We start from the raw sequence: 27,981 nt of genomic DNA, 5'->3' as shown, positions 1-27,981 counted from the left end.
ACCACTTCGCATATTTCAAATAAGATATTTTGAAAAACTAAAATGTTGAACATTTGTAAGGAATGGTAGAAAGAAAGATGCGTAAAATATTTTTGTTACTATGTGTTAAAGACTTGTTTAATATAATGATGTAAATAGTAGCTCAGCTAGGTCCAGCACTCCTACAGTCCTTTAGAAGAATTTAAAGTTAATGATAGCAAATCTGCCATATTTTGGTATTTTTTATCACCAATACATAACTTATATAAAGTAAACAAAAGATATGAGTGTAAAGTACATATCTCCCTTATAAACAGGTTCGAAATGGAAAAACAATCGAGTTTAATTTGATGCATGTATAAAGTAATTTCAAAACTATTAGCAATTAAGGAAGCAGAACATAATCACTATTTGGTGGTAGAAAACCAAACATTGAACCTACCATGTGTTGAGTCTGATATTCAGATGTAAATACATGTACAACATGAGTCCCAGTTAATCAGTTTTTTCCGATACCAGTCAATGTTGTAGATCAAATTTTGATTTTTCCATTTTGACCTTGATTTAGGTTGCAAAAACTCCACTGTGCGGTGATGGCAGTGCAGCAGTAGTTTCTCGGAAGCTATGCTACCAGTCCCGAAAACTGCATTGTGTGCCAAAAAAAAAAAATCATTTGAGGGGATAAAAACTTTATAATATATCAAAATGTACTGAAAAAACAAACTAAGTGGGAAAACATTACAAGCGGAAATCCTTAAATGCAGATTTTTGCACTTAAAGGTCCAATTTTTTTTGTTAAATACAGAATGGACGTTATAAACATGAAAATATTATAACAAGTTTTCACTGTATGTTACATGAACGAAAAACAATGTTAAGTTAATGTAAACAAATGCCATTGTGAATAAGAGCAAGATACTAGACTTGTTTGATGTACAAGCTTATGGATTCCTCTATTTTATAGGTTACATAACGAGGTACATAATTTGAAAATGTTGAGTTGGTCTTTATTCGATCTCCTAATTTGCTAATAATAATAATAATAATACTGCTCCTAATATTAAGAGAAATAATACAATTAAATAATGGTTAAAAACAAACTTTAAGAAGTCTAATAAATAAATTCTAAACCTTTTCATTATGAAAATAAAGTTAAGGAAACATTTTTTATTTTCCAGCCTATATATTTTGTACAAATATTTAAATTTGTAAATCAAATTTTAACATGTAACTACAAACAGTGACCTTAATGTAAGTGAAGAAGCCTCAATTGTAATGAAATGTGCATCACATACATTTATTCATGAAATACTTGGCACATCCATTGTAAATAACCATATCAAATCTTGTGACTGGAATCATTACACAAATCATGACAAGTTACAAAATATATAAAACTTTATTTACATTAATTCACAAAATGTACAAAAGCTAAACTGTAATGTATAACATTGATACAAGGTAAGATAAAATGATGGAAAACTAAACCTGTAACTCTTACAATTTTAATTCAGAACAATTAAAATACATAAACAGTACTTCTACTTGCATTATTAACAATCTTTTACGACAGTTGTTTGCTGGTTGCAGAATATGGCACACATGACATTGCTAACCAAGTGAGCAGTACCAAAAACTCAAAAAACAATAGTGAAAACTCAAACTTTCCTCTTCCAACAGTCATAAGATATATAATAACTAATATGTTTTCTTCCAGTTTTTGTTTGAAAATAATCCTTTCTTCGCGCAATGAGTTTCTAATGGGTACCCGCTATCACCTTTAACTACTGGATTAATCTTAATTTGTAGGAGTTTCACTTGAATGAGCGGATCTCAGTTTTTAAAATGTTGTGGTTGAATTAAATTTTACAACCTGGTTTTTATTTAGGTTATTGTTAATTTTTTACTTGTAATAAAACATGCCAATAAGCAAAACGAAACTTTTAAGTATTTTAACTTTTATTGTAGAGAACATCAAATTAACTATTTTGGGTAAATCAGTTCATAGACTTTAAAAGTTTATATAAAAATGTTGTGGCTTCCCTTTGTTCAATATACGGCAAGTGGTAAAAACGGCACAGAAAAACCACAAGGATCATGTGGATACAGGGTTGTTATCAAAGTATAAAAGAGTGAAGGGTGTTTTCAGACTATAAAAATAATTTGAACGCATTGGAATCTCTAGAGAAATTGCTGTATTTTTGTAATAAAAAAATACATTTTTGATATATTATTAGAGGAAGATCTTTTAATATTTTACTCCACCAACCATTCCATACCTGTAAATTAAGCAGTTTTGTAATTTCCTGTATTTATTTAACTTTTTAGACATTTCAATTTCTTCATCTAAGCAACTGTCTTGATTTTTACTTCATACAATATTTCAAATTAACAAAGAAATTAAACTGTAAAGATTGTTTTAAAAATACTTTAAATGTAATACAATTTTCATTAAAAGGTATATTATAACAAATCTGACTTTTCAAACTGTTCTAATAATTGGCATTTAGTTGTAGATCTAATTTAATTTTCAACTCTACGGCTTCTATCATTCAAGTTAATTGCCCATCTCAGGCCTATAAATAAAAGTAATAAATGTGTATGCTAAATAAACAATGTTATTCTTTCCAGAAGTTCATTGAATGATATGCTAGTTATTATTTCCCTATTAATTGTTTCCTGGTGTAGAAAAGGGATCTTGTGCGTACAATGAACAGATAAAAATATAGACATTGTTTGCTTTCCTTCAAATACCACTCTGTGCTATGGTGTAAGGCCACACTTAATTCTGCCTCAAATAAGTTCATTGCTTAAATATCAGTCAATTCCGTGGGAAATTGAGGACTGTGTAAAAACAAAGGGGTAGTTAGTACCCAACAAGTGGAGTCTGTAAAAATCACCAAAAGGTACACTTGGATGGTGGGTTCATAGGAGTGCCCAAAGGACACTGGAAGACCTGAGAGAATTCTGGAGAGTTGGTAAGGCTGCCAAATACCCGGAACATGTGAGGGCTGTGAGGATCGCTCAGGACCTCCTGGAGAAGTGATTCCTTTGTGCTGGACTCACACCAGTTCTAGAACAAAGAGAATCGGGCATTCTATCAAGAGGAAAAGAAAGCAGAAGGGACTACTTCTGGTGAAACCCATATGGCATTCTTGGCTAAGACAAAATTTACAATTGAGATACAATGTGAAATTGGTGCAATTTAAAAACTTCTAATCAACAAGGTACACAAACTAACATGTACAAATCTGTTTGCACTACATTTCTGTTTGCATGACAGTTTTTCAGGAAATGGCAAAATCAAATCACACCCATTTCCCTTAGTTACTTGGCCAAGGATTTGCAAAGACGACTTATGGCTACTGGAAAACTAATGTTCTTAACTGGGCAGAATCCTACTTCAGTATTGAAAATTACTGATGCCAACCAAATGTGTCATTGAAGCATTGTTTCACAAGTAACTTCTTGAAATATTCCAGTCTCAATGTGGAGACCCACCTCATCAGTCAGCTGAATTAAAACTGAAAAACTTCCAGAAGTTCATTACGTAAGCAATGTTTCGACGCAGAGTGAACTAGAAGACTGATTGCCACTGCCAAACAGTATTGACGCCAGGTGCAAAGTGTAGTAATCAACACCTTCTAAAATACACATACATTGTACAAGAATAATAAACTACTCTTCCAAGGTACTGATACTGATAAACTTGCAAGTACTATGTTGGGACTCCTCTATCCATTTAACTACATAGCTTTTGTATTCGTGAATTTTTATTTTCCCACTACCTATCAACTGTGATAAAAAGGAGTTACAAGAATATCATGCTTTTTTCCAAACAATTGAACTAGAATTAACACACACTAAATTAATTCATTACCCTTATGCCTATTACTTACCCAGAAAGTCCTTCCTTAGATTTCAGAATAAGGTGAATTTAAGTGTTTCGTTAACTAAATTCAGGTGATAATCATTTTCCTTTTAGATGCTTAATTTTGAGAATAGTTAAAGACATTTACCATGTTTAGGATTTTAAAAAAAAGTAATAAGTTGTTTTAAAAGGTCTTTTTTTATTCAAAACCTAATTTATGGCATATCTTATTTTGTAATATAGTGTAAGCTTGTTTAATTTAATTTGCATTATTTATAATTGATTTATTTCTTGACGTTCACTTTTAAACATGTACTTGTTTTGGTATTACTACCGAATATAAATATGAGTTTTTTAACACAACCATCTCAAAGTCGTAATCTCACCCTAGCAAATGCGACGAAGAACAACTGTTCAGGTGAAAACTGCTCAAGCCCTGGGAGACGTTTCTCAACTCCATTGGTCTGTGTGAAACGCCGGTAAGCTGCAAATGCTTGGTGAAGACCCCCGTTATCAGCCATGTTTTCACCCAGTGTAACCACTCCATTCATCTGTAAAATTTAAGTGTTTCACTAAGTATTGTATTTAATAAGGAACAAAATGTTAATGGACACTATAAATCCATTCTAATGTTCTATAAAGATTTTAAGATTAGTTGGTGAAGTAAATGAACGAAATCAAACACAAATCTAAACGCACATTGTAATACTCTGGATCTGCATTGAAGCATTCACAATGCTTGTGAGCTTCATACAACCTAAATTTAAGGTGAGACAGACCTCAAAGAATTTGGGAGAATAATTTTTGGGATAGGGATTACTAAAAAACTTTTCAAATGTAAAGGTTGGTCGAGCCATACCTCATTTGAAGGTCTTTATTCACTGATAATTGTAGAAAAAAAGTTTAGTTCATTTTGCTTCTTGTATACAAGGTGGTCTAAAATGTCAAAATTGTATGGTTTAAAGTCTTTTTACTGTTTATTTGTTATAAATTTTAGTAAATCCAAATTTTTATTCAAGGTTACCAAATAAGTACTCTTTCTAAAAATATGTTACAGTTGTTACTTCAGCAAATTTCCTTTTTTTTAAATAGTTCAAACTTGTAAAACATAACAAATTTAAACAGCAAGGTATGATTTTTATTACACCTATTTTGAGAGGTGTAATAGATAGCTCTCTTAAAAACTAAAATTTTTTGTCTTTGAAGTCTGGCTTTATCTTCTTGGATGGTTAAGAAATAGTACCAAATATACAATTTTATATGGTTAAGCTTGTTTGGGGAATTAATTTGTAATAATTTTTGTTGAAAGAATACATTACTCTGGTATTGCACTATTCCACCACGAGAGAATGATAGAGTACAAGAAAAAGTTGACCACAGACATGTGGTTCCAGTCATAATGATTTGTGCTGTTTGTGACGTGTTAGAACTTGAAAAAACTCACATAAGCTGTTTTCATTAGCATCTCATCCAGTTGAGGCACCCTGTAGTTGCTGTACTGCCTGACGAAACACTTGGTCTTGTCGAGATATCTCTCCACGGTGCCGTCGGTCCACCACTGCGCCAGATTTCCAAACCCATCACTCTGCCTACCTGAGAATAATCAAACAATACTCTTTACTCCAGGGGTGTAGAGGTAAATTTTATTGTGGGTTACGGGTATATAAAAAAGATGTGTGATATTTAATACTACCCAAATAAATGGAGGTAAGGGGTCCTATTCTACAAAATGTTTTAAATGCAAGCTAAGGTTACAGATTTTTAGTCTACCTAGACTTGAGCTTTCTCTATAATCAATAAAAGTGATAAGAACAAACGAAGCAAGTAATAAATTATTATATGCTTGTGCATCGTTAGATAAATAAATTTTGTTGTCTAAATAATTTATACTATCGGTGCAATAGAAATGTTCTAATTTTCTAAGAGTAATCTGATTAAAACTTACTGCCTTTTCACAGTTTGTTTTCTGTTACAAACACAACAAAAAATTTTTAAAATTATGAAAGCATGTTATGAACTTAATATACTTGTAAACTATAACTAAACAAAGGGTAAAACATGCATAACTACATACAAAATAATATACAATTTCACTTGTCTGCTATCGCTGCAAAAGTCATGTAAAATTAGGAAGAACAGAAAGATCTTGTACCTTAATGTGTGGAATTTGGAAGACATGATACATGACACAATACTAGCCAATTGCTCCAATTTGTGGCAATAAATTATATGGTTTTTTATGTGAGGAATCAATGAAAAGGGAGGAGAGTTCGGTTAACAGTCCTTTGTTACTCTTTATTCTAAAGATTATTATTAACGATAGATGTTAGAAGAGATAATATGACACAGACAAAATAATTGAGCCATTACTTTTCAAGAACTTCCGGTAACAAAATCAAAAAAGCAATTCATCTCAGAGTTGAAGCAATTCATGCTCCTGAGTAGGAGTGATGACTTGTTGCGAATTCTGTAATAAATATATTACTAGCTGTTACCCTGTAACTTTGTGTCTCCGGAGAATAAAAAAAAATAATGGCACACTTTAATAGGCATTCTAAACATTCCTCTGATTACGTAATGGTAGTTGGAAGATTTCTGGAACCATTTTAGAATGATGAAATGTCACAGACCAGGACATCGGAGCTCTGAGGTGAGAGAGAAACGTTCTCCTAGTGTGCACCAATGAGATAACATGAATGTTTGTGCAAAATTCATCCTATATCTTTGAATAGTTGATTTCAGTAGTTGCTACTAAAAATTTAAGACCAGTGGAATGAAGCTCTGAAGTTGGAAACCATAGCAATTTTAGTGCATATCTATGAGATAGTATGAATGTATGTGCAAAAATTCAAGGTATTATTTTTAAAGTTATGGTTTTTAAAAACAGCAAAAAGTGTGTGGTGACCTACTTTTGTATTAGCAATAAATGCCATGGTGTTGATTCACCGCCACCCCATATACTAAATTCTTTTTTAATACCTATGTTTGAATGTTTTGTCATGACATAATGTGTGCGTAATACTCTTCTTTTAACATTTTATGGTATTTAAAAAATACATGTGGATTGAGTCCCGAAAAAATAGAAATGATCAAACGATTACCATCACAGCACTGCCATCACCCTTGCAGCTAATAATGCAGTTTAGAGGGTTGAAATTGCATCAAAAATTCTATTTGCCCCAACCAATATGTTTTACATCTGAGAGGTACACAAGGTCAGTTTGGTACTCATACAACCAACAAATAAAATTGGAATAAAGATCCAAAAATTGATCTGATTTCTACTTTGAGCTCTACTTAAGAAATTGAAGCTTCAGTTAAGTGAAAGTTATGGAGTTGAAAGTGAATTTCATCCTTCAAGAAAGAAACGACTGCTTTAATTAGTTTTGATTTACTTGACAATATTAAATTCTCATGACATTCCTCTTGTGATTTTTCTCTAAATTAGTCTACTAGTTGTGTTCTTGTCTGTCTTCTATCCGTGTCTTCTATTCGTGTGGTAGAGACTTGAAATTTGGTACATTAGTTCCTCTTTGTCGAAGAAAACGTATTGATTTTGGAGTCAATTGATCAAAATCAAAGGAAAAATAAAAAAACTAACATTTTTACAATTATATTATCAGTAACCATGATGGCAATGAGAAAATTATAGAATATAATTATAGAAATTTGAAAACAAACTATAAACAATCACAACATTTTATTATGTGACACAATAACATGTAATGTGATGAAGAGTTTGGATTATTTTGTAAGACTTTCGTTACATTTTGTTGTGTCCCTTGATACTCCTTGTATTGGTTTATTTGATATAATTTGTATGTTTTATTTTAGCATAAAATGGGCCTTATTGGAATTGATTCAGATTATATGCACATCTCTCAAACTATGTAAAAATTGTCTCATAACAATGTACACAGAACAGTGAAAACTATACACAGTGAGATACATAAATTATTATTAATATTAAATTTTCATAATTGCTCTATTGCCCTATCAAATTATAAACTGATATCCCAGCTTTACAACTAATGCTTGAGTTGTAAATATTTTACTTTTTTAAATTTTTGATTCACGTTTATAAACGTTATTACGTTGCATAGAATGCTAGTGGTTTGTTTAAGTTTGATCAAACTAAGGCTTACCAACGTCATCAAAAGCATGTGTGATCTCGTGGCCAATAACCACTCCTATGCCTCCATAGTTCAGAGCTCTGAAAACATATTTTCTTTAGAAATCTCAAATAAAAATTTTGCTTTATACTAAAATAAAAAAAATATTTCTATTCAAATATATCTCTTTGATATAATAACAAAATTATTTAGATGTAAATTTGTTCAAAGCCACCACACATAAACTTGTTCAACTTACTCGGTTCTACCTTTACCAAAGAAAGGTGGCTGCAGGATACCAGCAGGTAAAACTGAAACAATCATTAATAATATAAATGAGAACACACATATATATATATATATATATATATATATATATATATATATATATATATATATATTAATATAATATAATTATTTAATTATGTATAGAATAGAATGGAAGATCTTTAATGCACAAATGTTTGATTGGTTTTCAATCAGTGTAAAACAAACTGGTGCATTGTCAAAATATAAAATACTAATACTAAAATTAAAAACAGCATAAGCCAAAACTAGGTTAGTGAAGAATAATAAAAAAAATACCATTTAAATATTCACCTACACTGTAGTAACATATTTCAATTAAAAATCTTTAAGTTTTGCATAGAATTATATGTAATTTAACGATTTAAAATATACTGGAAGTTTGTTATATAACCATAATTAGTGGACTTCTTTCAAAAAGAGTTAAATTATGTATCTGATACCTAAAAATGGTTTTATGTCTAGTGTTGTACATGTTTTTACTTAAAATTGTCAAATGATAAAGGGTCTCTGTATACTGCTATAAAACTTTCATAGATATAAAGGCAAGACAAAGTAAAAATTTTAGTTTGTTTGAATACAGGTTGGCAGCTAGCTCTATTATTTGTCCTCATCATTGCTCTATACAGGGTGAGGCAAACCACCCGTACAGTACGTATAGCGGCCAAACCAAACGAGGTAGATTATTCGTAACAACTTAAACCCCCCTATTTCCACCCCAAAGAATTTGGAGAAATTATTTTGAAATCTCTAAAAACTCCCCAAAAGGGTAGTTTTTTTGGGGGGTAGGGGTGGTTTTTGGAAAATTTTCAAATGTAAAGGTATGTTGAGTTATACCTCATTTTAAAGGTATTTCTCTGCTGATTATTTTGATACAAAAAGTTTGAACTTATCTTGCCGCTTATGTACAGGGTACACCAAAACGTTAAAAAATCGGGGGTTTGTGGGTAAATTTATTGCAACTACCTGCAAAAATGTAGAGAGACGATATTTTTATTGAAAACTAATGATGAGATGGCTTATCGAAAAATATCATCGAATGCCACCCTACCCCAAAATTTACACATTTTTAAAAATACATAGAATTTTGAAATACTTAACAGCCCCAATCTAAAAAAAAATCAAATAGCAACCTAGGTTTGTGTTGGTACATCATTAGAAAGGTCTTTAAAAAATAAACATTTTTCTACATTTAAAGTTTGTCTCTATCTCCAATTGTTTCAAAACTGTAGTACAAAAAATAGATTTTTTTAATAACTTTACTCAATGTATTTATTAAAAAGTCAGTTTGCAATGTGCAAGTAAAAAAAAAGTTCCAACAGTAAACTCGTCTCTTATGTTTATGATTGAAAAAATACTGTATCCAATTTTTTAAAAAGAGTCTTTTAAAATTTAAAAAGGTATTGGAAAACTGTAAACTACAATGTCTTACGATAAGTGCTGAGTTCTCTCATGAAACAGGAAAATTACCCAGTTATTAAAATTAGTACATTTTCAATTATAAAAAGTTTTACACTTAAATTACACAAAAATGTATAGGAGAAAAACCTGTTGTTATTTAACCATTGATGTGAGTGCCATGGAAGGAAGGAGTATCCTGTCATTATTTAAACAAAATAAACACTTCAAACTGGCTTTGAAACAAATCTACCATGTTACAGCAGCATCATGGTAAACTATCAATATGACAATTATCAAACTAAAACCAACAATAACCTAACCTAGTAACTGACCTCATGAAGAGTTAAAACCGGTGCTCAAACTGCAACCCATTGTTTTCCAGACCGAGTTCAATCCTTAAGGTGAAGCTATCTACAGCTCTAATTATCTCTTCTCTACTGGTCGTGTTTATTAGCCTCCCTTATCCACTGCATCATGTCGTCTCTAGTTGTTGGTCTTGATTTATACACTAGTTCTTTTAGTCTACACCACAAGTAAAAGTCCATACACGTTAAATCAGGAGATCTCGCTGGGTAGTTCACAGGGCCGCCTCTTCCAATCCATCTGTCAGGGTATTGCTCGTTTAGAATTAATCGAGAATCTTCGGCATAGTGTGCAGTGCATAAACCACATACATTATAAGACTTCCTCAGGGATTTCGATCAATAAATTAGGCATGTGACCAATGAGAAAGTTGATATAAACTACTCGGTCTAGGCGATCGTCAAAGAAGAATGGCCCTACAATTTTGTTACCGATAATACCGCACCAGGTATTTAGTGTCCAGTACCTTTGGTTGTCCACTTCTCGCATCCAGTGTGAGTTTTGAAACGGCCCAGTATCTCATATTTTGAAGGTTCACTTCTCCATTACTCCTAAACGTGGCCTCATCCCACCACAGAATGTTACGGTGAAAAGTTTTGATTTTGTTGTAGTTTTTCTCGAGCCCACAAACAAAAGTTCAATTCTATGAAAGTAATCATCTCCATGGAGTTCTTGATGTAATGACATCCTAATGGGTGCATTTTGTGATCGTGAACGATTCTTAAAACAGATCTTTGACTCATACCAGAATCAAGAGCTACTCTTCGTGTAGAATCATGCGGATCTAGTTCAAAGGCTGCCAAAACTTTGGGTGCCCTATTACTTCTCACGGGTCTAGCGAGTTCCTTTCCTTTGTTGTGGTCAGGTTGAACATGACCTGTATCACGAACTCGACTAGCAAGCCTTTGAAAAACGTTCCTGGAGTGATGTTCGCGGTCTCTGGGTAACGTTGGGCATAAAGAAGAGCAGCAGCTGAGTAATTTGGAAACATTCCCCTAACACCATAAGCTTCTGGAATGCCTCCTCATTTTAGAGCGGCATTTTAGAACAAACAAAACTTACACTACGTACTTTAAAAAAATTTAAATTAATTCTTGTGACCTCATACCACGTGGTCACAAGAACAACTGAATAGGGAGACGATAATAACAGAGATTAGATAAGAGACTAAGGAATTGGTTCCAAAAGTTCTTCTAGGGGCAACTCGTGTATTTGGGATTGTTAGAACACCACGGTTAGATTGCTTTTGAAAACATGTTACACTGATAGAAATCCTAATGTGTTTTGTACTAGCATTATTTAAAAACAAATTAAACTTAAAAGTCCAACTTGTTTTCCATTTGTTTCATTAGATTTTGATATTACTACAAACTAACTTAGTAAAAAAATTATTAAAAAATCTATTTTTGTACTACAGTTTTGAAACCATTGGAGATAGAGACAAACTTTAAAATGTAGAAAATGTTTATTTTTTAAAGACCTTTCTAATGATGTACAACACAACCTAGGTTGCTATTTGATTTTTTTTAGATTGGGGTTGTTAAAGTATTTCAAAATTCTATGTATTTTTAAAATGTGTAAATTTTGGGGTAGGGTGGCATTTGATGATATTTTTCGATAAGCCATCTCATCATTAGTTTTTCAATAAAAAATATCGTCTCTCTACATTTTGCAGGTAGTTTGCAATAAATTTACCCACAAACCCCCGATTTTTTAACGTTTTGGTGTACCCTGTACATAAGCGGCAAGATAAGTTCCAAACTTTTTGTATCAAAATAATCAGTGAAGAAATACCTTTAAAATGAGGTATTAATTCACCATACCTTTACATTTGAAAATTTTCCAAAAACCACCCCTACCCCCCAAAAACTACACTTTTGGGGAGTTTTAGAGATTTCAAAATAATTTCTCCAAATTCTTTGGGGTGGAAATAGGGGGGTTTAAGTTGTTACGAATAATCTACCTCGTTTGGTTTGGCCCGCTATACGTACTGTACGGGTGGTCTGCCTGTATAACTGGAAGAGAGTGAGAGATATGAGTAAAGGAGATTTTGGGTTTCCGTGAAACGCTGAAGTTTTATGAATCTCAGCTTCTAGTTGGCATTTGTATTTTCAATTGAGTTTTCATTCAGATTTTGTTTGGAAGGATAAGGAGTTAAGTGCAGCATTCAAAAGTTGTTATTCTGTAGCCAGGAGTCGTGAAGGTGGAGGGAACCCCTAATTTTGGATGTTCCCTTTTATAAGTACAATTTTCTGCATACTATATATAATAAAATACCTACCTATTATTATTATTATTGATTGAGAGATAGTGAAACCTCACTCGTGGGGCTGAGACAATGTCATTTATGTCTGTCTATCTGTCCACATGATAATCCCAAAAACAAACTGACCTGAAGACAATATTCTGCCTTCATTTCTATATAGGCAATATCTACAATGATTGTGCATGTCACTATCAACGAACTATACTACTGGAACGCGCACTGCCCATAAGCCACATGTTGTGTTTTCCCCGGTCGCACACAGCTGTGCGTTGCGGGTGTATCCATGGACTTGCAGGCGCTTAAAGTGGGCAAGAACTCACCGAGTTGAGCGGCGATCAACGGGACGATACGGCATCACGTCTTCTCATGCCGAAACACGACTCGTTGTTTAACGCGAGATTTTGCTTTGTTGGTTACTCTTCGTGATCAGTACGTCAAGACCTCTGCTCTGAGCAACTCAACTGGTTTTTGTTGTTAATGTTGTTTCGTAATGTAGTGAAGAGTTGCGCTGCGCACAACTGCACGTCCAGATGGATTAATGGCAGCCACTTTTTTCACAAGTACTTTTTGTAAATAAAACTTTTGACATGAAAAAAAAAAATCCAACTTAGGAATAAGGCAAACGTTGGTAAAAATAATTTTATTTTTCTAACACGTAGATTAAGTATGTCATGATTGTACATTTTATGTAGTTTACTTTGAAATAAAATACTGTCAATAAAAAAGTTGTTTTTTTTCACCTGGGAAATATTTTAATGTCTGTAATCTTCGTTTCCGTCTTTATAAGTAAATACCAAGTCAAAATCTGTTATTTTGATATTGTACAAAAATCTGTTTTTATATTAAAAATAAAAATCCACAGTAAAAAGCAGTTATTAACATTTGTAATAATAAATAAATTGTGGTATCTAACAATATTATTAAGTCTAGAAGGCGTTTTAAAGTGATGTTAGATCATTACTAGAATGTCTGCCATATGGGCGGAGTGAGTTCTTGCCCATTTCCAGCGCCTGCAGACTCGGAACGCAGGCCAGGATTTCGGCTCGGTTTCTCCGGCCCAGTGCGCGTTCCATTAATATAATTCGTTGGTCACTATAGCATTTGGATGGAACTGAAATCACTACCTGCCATTTACTCACTGTTCTTCTTTAATCACAGCTCGACATAGTTCAGTTGGGAATGCTCTTTACATTGTTTTATCTAAACCGTTAAGCGCAACAAAAACAAACTTAAAAGTACGTTTTCATTCCTCACTGTACCATTCAGTAGCACTGTCGTGCTACTGATCCAGATTCCCACAAACTTTTTGTTATCTGATAAATACTCATTGAATTCATGCTTTGAATTAATTAGCATTTTCTAACACAAATTAAAAGAGGGCCTTTTTGAAAGTTTTTTAATAGCTTTACTTTAATATATGAAAATATAAATTATCTTACAAAACCACTACTTATAACCTAAGATTTTTTTATACCTCGTGAAATTATTAATTTCTCATTAAATGAATTAAAATATTAAGAAAAACAGTATGGATTATAATTTTAAGTTGTTATGCCAACAAGCAAAACCACAATATTTTAAGGTTAGGTAAATTGTTTGTATAAAATTTTCTATTTAAAAATTGAATTAAAAATGGAAACCCTTTGTGTAGGAATTCAAACTACATATATATTCGCTTTTCATATGAAAAATTATATTATTTATTTAATAATTAGCCAATAGAATTTTCAAAATAAAATACAATATAGTATATTACGTTGTTATTAATTAGCTACTGTTACAACAAATATAATGTTATCACTTTAAAAAAGCACATAAGCTCATATTAAACCAGTCAATTACAACGATAAAATGTTCTTTTCATTGCCAATGGTAGTTTTCACAAAGTCAACTAATGATATTGAAATTAAATTTCTATAAGTAAAAAGCCATGTTTGAATTTAAGGCAGGTATGATTTTCTAACTGTTTATGTATTCACTCAATAATTCACATATTTTAACATTCAACAACAATATTCATACTTAAAATACATACTGATTCTGCTACATTTCTAGGAATACACCAAGATAAAGACTTTACCTGGAAAGTTCACATTGAAAGTGTATGTAATAAATTAGCATCTGGAATTTTTGTCCATCGAAATCTATCAAAGCTTTGTACTACGGTACTGATGTTTTAACGATAGCTTACTATAGATTAATATTTCCATACCTGTCCTACGGAATTTCATATGGGGCAGTTGTGCCATATCAAACTTGGAAAGAGTATTCAGGTTGCAAAAAATTCTGTTCGAATCATAGCAAAATTGAACAAGAGAGAGTGACGTCGAAGTGTCTTCAGGGAGCTCAACTTGCTACCTTTACACAGCCTATATATTTTAGAGACTTCATTACTGTCGATTTAAGTGTGTACACAAGGCAGTGATATACGCAGGTATGAGACCAGAACCCGGGAGCGCTTTCGAGCCCAACACCATAGAACAGCAGCATTTCATGCCTCCCTTCTCAAGCTGGGATCAAACTCATTAACTAATTAACCCAACAAACCAAAAAACCCAATTAAAACACTACCTGGTGTCTTGCACCATTTACTCAGTTGATGAGCTCATGGAGCACACTCAGGATTGATATTCGTGGTAGTGTTGCAATCCTGGGGGTTGATCCCACAAATTTAGTTTTTTTGTATGTGTATGAATGTATGCCTGTATGCAACTATACAGAAAGAATGGGTTTAGTTTTTAAGATAAATAGAGTGAAAGATTGGTATTATTACTGAATACCGTAATATAATGTAAAATGTACTGTAAACGCAATAAATATATTCGATTCTATTCTAGGTATCATTACAGAAATGAATAACTCTAATCCAACATGGCGGACACCCATCATTCTACATGAAAGTGGTCCAGTTTTAAAGTGTGATTTAAGTGGGAAATTCAACAAAATGCCTACTTTTCTTCACAACAAACACAACCTTTAAACTGTAAGTCCATTTATTTCCAAAAAAAAAACTACACTTAGAAGAACTTGAGAATACTTTATTCAAGGAACAAAAATTTCAAGCTACTTAAATTAATCAATCTTAAGCATAAACGTTCACTACAAAACAATTATTTATCAATATTAATGATATTTGCAAAATATTTAATTTATACCATGAATGCACAAGCCTATAAAAATTAGACATACCATATGGAACAGTACACGCGTCATACAGTGACCTACTTTGAAACTGTGTGGTAATATATCAATGTATGAACTACACAGACAAGTAGTCGTGAGGTGCTAACAACAACATCGCTGACTGTGCAAACATCAACAAACTCCTCACTTGACCTACCATACTGCTGCTGGAGCACTGACCTTGAGCTGCTGACTGTGCAACTGACAACGGCACCAACACTCGGCTGTTATTTATCTACATCTGACTTCCATCACCTATCTAGTTTAGGCTGTCTGGATCTTTCTACTTGACAAGGAACTAGATTACTCCTCAAAATCAAACAAAATTGTACACTTCTTTTTATTAATTAAGTATTAATACAACATTTTATTCATCATGACAACAGCAATCAGTCAAAGCTAGAATAAAAAACTGTTTACCATTTTATTCATCAGGACAACAGCAATCAGCCAAAGCTAGAATAAAAAACTGTTTACCATTTTATCACAACTGAGAAGCACTAGTGTACTACAGGCGGATCCCAGAAAATTGAAGGCATTATGTCATCTTTTCCTTGTGGAATCTGCTATATCAGAGTGAGATATAAAGGCATATTGTGTACAGGCAATTGTAAAAGCTGGTTCCACTCTAAATGTCTGAATTGGTCAGGTAGCAAAATCAAAAAACTTAGTAAAATAGAAATAGAAACTTGGCTGTGTGTAAATTGCAAATGTAATAACACTATTGAAACAAAGCTTGAGAACCTGTTAGAAAATAACACTTCCACTCAACCACAATCTACGATGGAAGATGTTCATACTAAAATACAACATTTTGAAAATACAGATGACTTAGAAACCTCTCTAACATTAGCTGCTGAAGCAGGAAATGCCCTACTAGCAGAAAACAACAAACTCAGGCAGGACCTGCATGCTTTAACACTAAGAAATTCCCAACTGGCAAAACAGATCTCCAACCTAAATACTTTGTCAGAACTAACATATCAAGCTAAGATAGAGGAACTTGAGTCGCAAAATGAATCCCTACTCAGTAGAAATGCCATGCTAACTGATGCACTAACAGAAATTGAGAACCAACTTCTGAAAGAGAAACAATTACAAGTTGCATTAGAAAAAACATTTGAAGAACAAGACGCAAGCAAAGAAAAAATAATCGATATCCTTGAAGGAAAAATCAAACAGCTTGAAGACAGCATTAAAAAATTAAACAGTACAAAAAAATGTATCTATAATAAAGAAGAAGCTACTGTCATTGACTCCGGAACCCAGACGAATAATCTTGACACCCCTAAACCAAGCAATAGTTAGCACATATCCTGGTCGAACTAACCAAGGCTAAAATGTTGACATGACCACATGGAGTCAACAATAAATGATTTGCAATGCAAACTACAAAACACAATGACACCTGCAGAGCTAACTTACAAAACGTCTCCAGCTAAACAACCTCTATCACCAAATTGCACGAATAAAAAATTTAAAAAACAAGGATCTTGCGACCTCGTGTCGTCGCGACCGGAAGGGGGCACCTTCCAGAGGAATAATAACCGTGGATCCGCCACTAGATTCCCTCTATCCAAAACCTAACCAGCTTTGATGACTAAAGATTAACTAATAATTTGGATATAGTTCCGAAAGGTTCCCTAACAATTATACCAAGTCCCAGGCCACGTACACTCACTTCTACCGTACACTCTACCCGATCGCTGCACAACGACTCCCCGCACAACCTCCGGTCTCTAACCTAGCAGGAATCATCCTACCAGAACCTGTCCAGAAGAATTCCGGATGGTAGGAGGCTCCTATTGTTCAAGCTAAGAGCCAGAGGTCGGCGCAGCTGGCTATCGCGTTCGCGGCTACGGAAGAATTACGCGCGCCAAATTCAAATCTATAGCGGCACTCGCCGCATCCTCCCCTCCTTCTCCGAGGAGTTCAAAGGCTTAGCCATTAAGAGTGGTAGAATGGGTGAGAGGAAAGTTATCTGGAAGTGAATCAGTTATAGTTAAAATGAGCCAAATATCTTAAACTAGAACACAGAGCTTATAAAATTTCAAAAAACACTACTATGCAGAAAGGCGGTGCAGAAACCGCGCCCATTCTCGCTGAACAGCTCCAGTCCTCAACCACAGACAAATTCAACCCATAAGTAGAAAGCAACTAAGATCTATCTATCACCAATATGTCACGTACCTGCTATATACTTCTAACTCTTCCAAGGTTAAGGTTGGGCTTCTTTAAAAAGTTTATTTAAATTATAGAAGATAATCTAGGTCAAAGGAATCAGGATTCTGGAAACCGTGTTTGACTGAGAGTCACAACCTTCATTCAGCCCCATCATCAGACTCAGATTTCCCTCCAAAAATAGGCCAAGTAAGAAAGGAGAAGTTAAGGATATTTTATTCTTGTGTAATTCATTAGAATATTTCTTCCATTGTAGCTGGCCATTATCCTAGTCCTGTTCCCCTTACTTCCCTCCCCCCCTCCTTACAAAAGGAAATGTTATTTGTAAGGTGTAATATGAAAGAAGAATGAAAACAAACTCAAATTAAACCTAATATCACAATGGCTTTTTCGGAATAGAGGAAATATCTAGTGGCAGATCATTGTTGTGGAGTTGGGAGAATGCACTTTTTAATATGGGATACATGTGCTGACCTCACAAATTTCTTGGTTTTGGGGTCACGCAAGACAACTGTTACAGGGGAAGTAAAGGTCTCAATTTCCAAAGGTTTAGACCACATAAGTTGCAACTTGGCTGAGATGTGTTTGGGTGCATTACTCAGGTTAAATAGTCGATACATTACAGTATCACCCACTCTAAAGGGAACTTGTGCTCGACCTTTATTATACTGTTTGGATACTTTATCCTTAGCATGGATCAGATTGTCTAGAGCTTTACTCCATCTCTGTTCCATGTTTCTTGGTTCAGAATTAGATTCTAGAAGTTGGTCAAGATTCCATTTATTTTCCAAAGGAGTGCGTATAGAGTATCTAAAAAATATTTCAGAGGGTGATGTGTCAGTGCTCTCGTGCTTAGAAGAATTAAAGGCGGTTTGAAAAAAATGTAGGTTTTCATCCCACTGAGTATTGTCTTTGTGGTGGAAAATTCGCAAGGCAACTCCGTTTTTTTTGTTCACACGTTCAGCGTGCGAACTTTTTGGGTAATAAGGAGAAGTCCTAATGTGTTTAATCCCAAGCTCATCGCACATGTTTTTGAACTGATGAGATTTGAAGCAACTGCCAGAATCGGAGACAATAGACTGGGGAAACCCAAAGTAGGAAAACAGGCTTTGTTTAAGGGCATTTACTGTAGTTAAAGCTGTTGAATTCTTAGTTGGGATCATGACTGAAAATTTGCTAAACGCGTCTACAATGGTTAGTAGCCACTGGTGACCACGTTTAGTTCTAGGGAGGGGACCAACATATTCAATCATGATCTTTTCAAAAGGTCTTCGTGCTAGATCAGACGATAGATAACCATATTTTGTGTTTGGGGCTTGCTTACAGCGCTGGCACTGCAAGCATGATTTAACCATGTTAGTTATTGTTGTTGTAAGATCAGAACTGTAAAATGTTCTTTTTAACCGATTTAGTGTTTTGGAGATTCCCAAATGTGCTCCAACTGGGGACGTGTGATACATGGCAAATAGCATGTGGTGTAGTTTTTTGGGAACAACAACACGCGGTCTGCTCTGGGAAAGGGTTTTATAGACTAAGACATTATCAATTATTTCATAGTTTGCAGGGTGTTGTCCAGACTTAATTGACTTAATTATATTTTTTAATTCTGGGTCTAGGGCTTGATGTTCTCTTATGTCTTGGAAGGCTTCTGGTAGAGAGAAAGAACTAAACATTTTGAGGTAGGATTTTGGGGTTTGTTTGTCGAAGGTGTTGAACTTGTGTCATGATGTTGGGGAGTTGTGGGGCCTTCCTCGTACAAACGAGAGAGGCAGTCTGCAACAACGTTCTCTTTGCCCTTAATGTGACTGACTTGAAATTTAAATGTATTTATTAAGGCAATCCATCGTGCTATTTTTCCAATTTGCCTGGGGTGGTTCAGCAACCAGGAAAGAGCACTATTATCCACAAAAAGAGAAAATTCTATATGCTCTAAGTAAATTCTGAACTTTTCCAAAGCAAACACAACAGCGAGAGCCTCCAGTTCAAAGGTTGAGTAGTTCTTTTCATGGAGGTTCAGGGCACGACTGGCGTAAGCAACAGGTGCTAGGCTGCCATCCAAAGTTTCCTGGAACAAGACCGCACCCACAGCCATGCCAGAGGCATCGGTCTGCAACGTGAAGGGTTTTTCGAAGTCGGGTAGCCTCAAAACAGGTGAAGATACTAAAATTGCTTTAAGGGTTTTGAATGCCTCCTCCTGAGAAGGTCCCCATATATATGGAACGCCCTTTCTTTTTAAAGAATTTAAAGGTTCCGAAATCTGAGAAAAGCTTTTAATGAATCTCGAGTAATATGAGCACATTCCCAGAAACCTAGAAAGTTGTTTTAAATTCTTTGGTGTTGGGTAGGAGTCGATAGGTTTACTTCTGTCACGATTTAGACTGATTTTACCATTATGAAATATGTGACCCAGGAATTCGATTCTAGGAGACGCCACAACCATTTTTTCAGGACTAACAGTCAGACCAGCATCTCTAAGCCTGTCTAAAACTATTTTAAGATGCTGTACATGCTCGTTGAAACTGTTACTGAAGACAACTAGGTCATCAAAATAAACAAAAAGGAATTTGAATTTTATATCTCCAAAGACTTTGTCAAGTAGATTTGCCAAAACCATGCCACCGGATGCTAAGCCGAAGGGCAGATAGTTGTACTCGTAACAACCTGTGCTTGTGACAAAAGCCGTGTATTTTTTGGAATTCTCGTCAAGAGGAATTTGATTATAGGCGCTTACCAGGTCCAGGTGGGAAAAATGAGAAGCCTTCCCTAAATACTGGAAAGCTGACTCCACAGCATGGGAGTGTTCTCCAGCTCAACCATCTTATTTATGAGACGGTAGTCTACCACCATGCGACTTTTACCATTCTTTTTCGGGACTAAAAAACGCCGGACTTGAATATGGAGAGTCACTAGGACGAATAATACCCTTACTCAACAGGTCTTTAATATGGCTGTTTAGCTCTTTCAGTTTGGGAGGAGCATAATGAAAAGGCTTTGAGCGGACAATCTTATTAGTTGTTATACGGATGGTATAAGATATTAAGTTGGTTTTGCCAAGGCATGGTGTTATGGTATCCGGGTACTGCTGCAATAGGTTTTTTAAAATGTGTTTTTGTTTTGTGTTCAAGTTTTCTCCTAATGTTGGTGCTGTATGTTAGGTTGAGCTGACTGATCCTGGAATTGATTAATAATTAAGGTTGTGTCTTATGTTGTTTTTTTGTGTACTATATTGGCCTGGATGGTTATTTCCTGATTCCAAGTGTGAATGACCGCCATTACGACTATTTTGAGGTTTATAAGGATTAAAGTCACGTGACCGGTAATTTTGGTAGTGGTGTTGACCGTTAGTATGGTTAGAGTGGCCACTGCTTCGGTTGTAAAACAATCTGTTGTTCTGTTGAAAACTTTGATTATATGGTATGGAACTATGAAGGGATGTAGGTGGGGTACGTTGGTTGTTTGTGGAGTGCGGCACTCGCCGCAATCTAAGAAACAAAATATCTTCAGTATCTCGCTACAGGTAGCAAAAAATAAAGAACTCCAAGAAATAAAAAAACACAAAAATGAAACCGTCAAAAAAACACCAGCTAATAAAATTGCCAAAGAGTTTGGTACTTTTCGTGTACAAAACAGGCCCCCAATTACAGCAACACAACTTAAAGGTAAAACGCTTGAAGAATTTTTAATGGAACACCTACAATAAGTGACAAGAAAAACAATCAAACTACCAGACGTTGCTCAGGACAAAATTCCAGATACCAGCGCTTCAACTCATTTTTTAGAAGACCACCACATGACACAGAAAAATACATAACAACACCAAACCGGATCATGATGCAAGACAAGACCCTGCTCCTACCCCAATACGCAACATAGAGTTAACAAAATTAAACCTGCTAGAAACCAATGTACTCCTCCCAAAAATATCCTAAATAAACAAAAACCAACAGATGCAGCACCCAAAAAAAGGAAAGACCCACAATTTCTCCAAAAAAAGACACTTCACTAACAATACTTCATCAAAATACAGATCGAATCTCAAATAAAATAGATATAATGACTGACCTCCTCACCAATACCTATCCAGATGTCCTCATAATAACAGAACACGGCCTCTCAAAGTCAAATCTAGAAAATACCAACCTAGAAGGCTATACACTAATAGAGAGTTTTTGTCGAGAGCACCACCAAAAAGGGGGAGTGGTGATACTAGTGAAAGATGAACTCAAGAACTACACTTCTGGACTGGAAAGAAACATACATAGCCAGGAACTTGTATGTGAGCTGTCTGCAATAAAACTGACAATAAAAAAACAAATCACATACATTGTCGGAATCTACAGACCAAACACGAATTTGGACGAAGCCATTGACATCTTATCTAGCGCGCTAGAAACTATACCTACATGGAATAGCCCAGTACTGATAATCGGTGACATCAACATTGACTGCCTTGAGACATATAGAAACAACAACCAACTCCAAGAGACCCTTAATTCACACAATATCACAAGACATCAACTACCACCTACACGTATCACCCTGAACACTGCAACTTCCATTGATATGGTCTGCTCCAATCAAATTCCCTGCAAACCAACAGTCAATGTCATTAACACTTTCATATCCGACCATACAGGACAACTGGTGACACTGAACAACAACAAGTTCAATCCATTTGACCAAATTATGTATAGTAGACATTTCACTGACAGAAACTTGGAACTGCTTAATAGGTTATTCAAACAGGAGACTTGGAATGACATTCTCAGATTGGAAACGGTAGAAGACACTTATAACACATTCCTAAGAACTCTGACGTATAACATGGATGTAGCATGCCCACATACTCGAACTCGCAAGAGGAAACCGCAACAGCCAACTGTACTTAACCAAGAGACAATAGAAAAGCGAAATCAGTTCCTAGCTGCACAGGAAAAATATCTGCTTACTGGCTCACATGAAAACAAGGCTAAGGCAACAGAAAAGAAAAGGGAATATGACATTCATCTCAAAAACCAAAGGAAACTTAAGACATCTGAACACATTAATAAAGCAGAAAATAAAAGCAAGGCAATATGGATTATAATTAATAAGGAGAGACACAAAAGTAAAAATGGTAATGAAACGATAAAACTTAACAATAATGGAACTTTAATTTCAGATCCCATAAAGGTAGCAGACCACTTCAATAAATTCTTTGCTAATGTCGCTAATAACACCCTACTACAAGCTACATATGACGGTCACCTAGTTAAACGACCTTCCACTATACACAACATTCAAGACACGCTTACTCTCTCACCGACAACTGAACAGGAAGTTAGGAAAACTATACAGAAAATGAAACAGAAAAAATCAGCTGGTTTTGACGACATCTCGACTAAACTTATTAAAGCATGTAAAGATCATCTAATATTACCTCTGACCAACATAATAAATAAGTCATTCACACAGGGCATCTTCCCAACAAAATTGAAGTTAGCTAAAGTGTACCCTAAACTCAAAAAAGGGGATCCAACACAAGCCAGTAACTATCGGCCAATATCCCTACTGCCTGCAATATCCAAAATTATCGAGAAGATTGTGTTATCAAGACTATTAAACCATCTCAATACTAACAACCTTCTTCCCCAAGAACAACATGGCTTTACGGGAGGTAAATCTACATCAACTGGACTGACAAGCATTGTCAAATATTTAATAAAAGCAATAGACAAAGGAGATACAACAACTGCTATTTTCTTGGATTTTACAAAAGCTTTTGACTGCTTAAGCCATGACATGCTAGTGAAAAAGTTGAAGGCTCGGGGAGTGGTAGGGAAAACTGCTGACGGGGTTTACGAGCTACCTAACGGACAGAATGCAAACGGTAGAAATAAGAAGCACAACACAAGGAGTGACAACAAAAACTACCTCGACACCACTGCCAGTCAGTAGAGGAGTCCCACAAGGCTCAGTTTTGGGCCCCATACTGTATATAATTTTTGTTAGTGACTTCCCTGACTACCTCAGAGAATACTGCTCTATGCTATTGTATGCTGACGATACAGTACTCCTGTTACAAAACAAAAAGCCCACGAGACTGGAAATAGAATCATATATAGCTATAATTATGGCAATAGAATATTGTCAAGCCAACGATCTAGTACTGAACAGCACTAAAACTCAGCAACTAATACTTGGACGAAGCAAAGGAGAAGTTTTGGAACTACCAGAGGCTGAAAGAATGCAAAATGTAAAGTACCTTGGACTAGACATAGACGAAACTCTCTCCTGGAATGACCAAATAGACCAGCTATGTGGAAAACTCAGTACATCATTGTATGTGCTAAGGAGATTAAAACAAGTTGGTGGTCCAGAAATAATTAAATGTGCATACTATGCTCTCTTTGAAAGCCACCTGAGATATGGTATAGCCATCTGGGGCAGCTTCTCGAAAACTAACACTAACAGGATCATGGTGCTGCAAAAGAAAGCAATCCGCATAATGTCAGGATTAGGACCAATAGATTCATGCAGGGAAGCTTTTAAAAACTTAAATATTCTAACAACAGTTTCCCTATTCATATTAGAAGTAACTGTCCATACCAGTCAACAAAACATACCAAGAAGAGGAGATGTACATTCACACAACACAAGAGCAGCAAACAATTACTCACTTCCCTCTCATAGATTGACTCTATTTGAGAAGCAAACTACTTATATGGGCGCCAAATTCCTGAACATACTACCGCCTGAAGTTAAAAATCATACTGCAGACAAACAGCAATTCAGAAGGGAACTAACCAGATGGCTCCAAGAACGTCCCTTCTACTCAATTAAAGAATTTCTTAATTGGAGAACTGATAACTTATTTACACTTACACAACCATTGTAAACTTTATTAGATGTAAACTTTATGACACCATTCTAATCTTGAAGATTATGAATAAAGAATTTTGTCTATTGTCTAATAAATGAATGAATTAGCTTATTTCCATCAATTTACAATATATACAGGAACAGATTATACACGTAAATGTTGCAATACAGGTATACTGTGTTGTCTGGTAAGTTTACTTCAGATGTCTACCACACAAAATATAATACAAGAATACAGTTTGTGTATGAGAAAAAATATGAAAATTCTCACTATAGACGATGCCATAATTTGTTATTAATATTCTACACACTTTTAGCAGTTGGAATAAATACTTACTGATAGAGTTAAGCTGGAAGTCTATGTAAGCATTTACCACTGCAGGGCTGGCTGACCATCTGTAAAAAGACATTCCTTGATAAAATATAAAGACTCACATTTTTCTAGTAGAGTAGGTACAGCATGTAGCCCTTACAGCACTGTAGTCTTTAGTCTCTCCTGCATCCTTAACTATAAGTACTCATTAAGAGCAGACTATAGCAGATCTGCTTACTTTCAGGGTCTGTCGCTCACATCTCAGGAAAAGCTTTTCCAATCCACTCTTGCCAACATTTGAGATGATTGGAAAGTCCAGTTAGTGGTTTACTGTTGACTGTGCCTCTTCATTCCAAAATCTAAAAACTCTTAAGTTACTTAATCTAGGTCTCGAAAAAGATATTTAGAGAGGTTCCTCTGGTTCGAGAATATTTCCAACAGAAGTCTTTTTTTTTGGCAGGTTAAAAAACTGTTACATTACTATTCCCGAATGGTTTTTAAACAGTTTTGGCTGTCTGAGTCAGCTGTTATTTAGTCATTCTGCCAAAATGAAGTTTTAACCTTACTCACCCACTTTTTCAAAATTATCTCTCTGAAAGTAAGAGACCAGACCTGACTACTTTTCTTGAAAATGAGTCCGTTTTCACATTTCTCTCAATGTTCTAGAAGCTTTGCATGAGAGGTATTTTGTCAGTTATTTTAACATTTGGTGACAACTTATTATAAGACGAATCAACTTCCAGCTGCTTCTCTGCATTGAGAGATAATGTATGACCCCTTAATCCCTTTGAGTATGTACATATGTTGTCTACAATAGTGGATCTATATCCCACTTGCTAATCGTTCGATAGAACATGCTCTTAAATTTTTCTTCGTACAATTCTAAATTATACAATGTAATTCTTCTGTTCATGCATGATGATTGGCACATAATAGCATATTATTGAGCGTCTTGTCTATCCTATACCTATTCATAACTTTCTTCATTGTCCTAATGGAAGCAAGTAAGACTAGCCTCTCTATAGCATTTGGCAGGTAAAGTTCCCCTCAACCTGTAAAAGATCCTTTTCCTAATGCACAATACTAAGACTAATATATGTCTTAAAGAGTAAACTTTGACCTAAATTCCAATTATAATTAGGGTGTCCAAAAAGTCCCGGGTCGGTTAAATATTTTTCAAAATATTTAAAATAGAACTAAAAAACCTTACACAAAGTTACTGGACATAAAAATCTATTTTATCACATATTCAGTGATCCGCTACTTCCTCAGGGGGGCGGCCCGCTAGGAGTCAGAAGAAAATCTTAAATGTAAGCATAGGTTGATATGCATATCAAATTAAAGGTCTATATTAGTAGAGTACAGAGCCGCAAACCCGACCTCAAACGGATAACCGAGTCAAAAGTGACAGCCGTTCAAAGATGGCAAGAGTTTGGGTCCAAAAAGTCCCGGGTCGGTTAAATATTTTTCAAAATATTTAAAATAGAGCTACAAAACCTTACACAAAGTTACTGGACATAAAAATCTATTTTGTCACATATTCAGTGATCTGCTACTTCCTCAGGGGGGCGGCCCGCTAGGAGTCAGAAGAAAATCTTAAATATAAGCATAGGTTGATATGCATATCAAATAAAATGTCTTTATTAGTAGAGTACAGAGCCGCAAACCTGACCTCAAATGGATAACCGAGTCAAAAATGACAGCTGTTCAAAGATGGCTAGAGTTTGCAACTTAGGTTAATGTAACAAAATACACTGATGAGCTTTTTGATTTTAACTTTACTAACCCAAAACTGTTTATAATTGAATCAGTCATTCAAATGACCCTCAAACACCTCAAGAAACACATCATGTCCATTTTTTAATGTTAATAAAGTTAAAGTCAAAAAGCTCATCAGTGTATTTTGTTACATTAACCTTAACTGCAGTTCACAGAAAGCCTATTATATGGCGCAAAAACACACTTTTATTGCTGTTGGTCAGGAAGGAGTTTTAGATGACCTATATTCCAGGGAGAGGGGGAGGGAGAGACCTTTGCTCAGCTTGCCTCATCTCGTCCTGCAAACCTGCTCTGCATGTTATACAGATAAACAACCAAACACGTCCATAATATTCTTGTGACATATGTAACTTATCGATCTGTTGTCACTAGTGCATCTACTGTGCATCGCATTATCGTTGTTCTTTGTGTGATAGTGTCTTGTACATGATAAATGTTTTATCTTGTGTTATAGTACATTACAGTTGTGTTGAGTTCAAATTATAACATTATATTAAATTATTATAACTGATTTATTATTTGAGTTCAAATAAAAAAGATAAAATAATAGCCAAGGTATAGAAAATAGAGTAATAATTGGTAGTTAATTTTTTCAGTATTGTTATACAGGGTGTATATTATGTCTGGAAACACCCAAATATATCCTTTAATAATTTAAATATAAATTTTGAAACCTCTTACAATCGTGATAGAGATTGGGCATCTACTTTTTGGAACAATGTTTTGTTATGTCACACCAACGGGGGACGTCCTGCGAGGGTATCGTGAATATTCTTATTGGAAGCCTATACCTTGTGATACATAATTTTAAAGGTAATAGCTTACTGAATTGAAATGCCACAAACCGCATCTCAAGGGAATTATTCTATCAGAAAATAGAGCATTTTTAGTATTGAAATTTACTGATGTTTCAACAATGTAATTTTAACATGGTTCTTGCCACAAAATGTGTTACACTAATTTTTTAGCATTTTTTAAATGTTCAATTAAAATAAAATAAACAATTTATTTTTAAGCTGGTTTCATTAGTACAAATTTACCAGTTTTTTATTACAATGAATAAAACTTATGAGTCACTTTCTCTGATTACTTATGAATCTGTACTTGGTGTTTTCCAGTCAGCAGGAAGGGTTTAAAGAGACAAAGGTCACTAGCCTATGAGAAACATTATTGTGTTATAATCATCTGGTCTATCTGTCTACAGTTTCAGTTTGTTGAGCATGGAGCTTTCACAGACAGGTCTAAGCTTGGGAATTACAAATGGACAAAGGTCATATCATTCCTGTCGAGTTAATCAGTGTCTCTGAAGCATTGCTGTCAACAAGTTATCTAATTACAGTAGTTCAGTGTTTTTATTTTGGCATTT

General features: G+C 34.7%; 1 protein-coding gene across 1 annotated transcript in view; it reads right to left on the bottom strand.

The window, feature by feature from the left end:
* Positions 1–1,359: 1,359 nt before the first annotated feature.
* LOC124365860 (neprilysin-4-like) overlaps positions 1,360–27,981 on the bottom strand; it is a 69,214-nt gene continuing 42,592 nt past the window's right edge. Inside the window, exons 13-18 of the mRNA XM_046821946.1 lie at positions 24,861–24,919; positions 8,222–8,273; positions 7,996–8,063; positions 5,295–5,443; positions 4,237–4,401; positions 1,360–3,052 (exon numbers count right to left, since the gene is read on the bottom strand). Coding sequence (XP_046677902.1) covers positions 2,876–3,052; positions 4,237–4,401; positions 5,295–5,443; positions 7,996–8,063; positions 8,222–8,273; positions 24,861–24,919 — 670 coding nt within the window. The 3' untranslated portion in view covers positions 1,360–2,875. The remainder of the gene's footprint in view (positions 3,053–4,236; positions 4,402–5,294; positions 5,444–7,995; positions 8,064–8,221; positions 8,274–24,860; positions 24,920–27,981) is intronic.

The sequence above is a fragment of the Homalodisca vitripennis genome, chromosome 7 (assembly GCF_021130785.1).
Source record: "Homalodisca vitripennis isolate AUS2020 chromosome 7, UT_GWSS_2.1, whole genome shotgun sequence".
NCBI lineage: Eukaryota > Metazoa > Arthropoda > Insecta > Hemiptera > Cicadellidae > Homalodisca > Homalodisca vitripennis.
The sequence above is the reverse complement of the archived record's forward strand: the minus strand, read 5'-3'. Positions and strand labels throughout refer to the sequence as shown.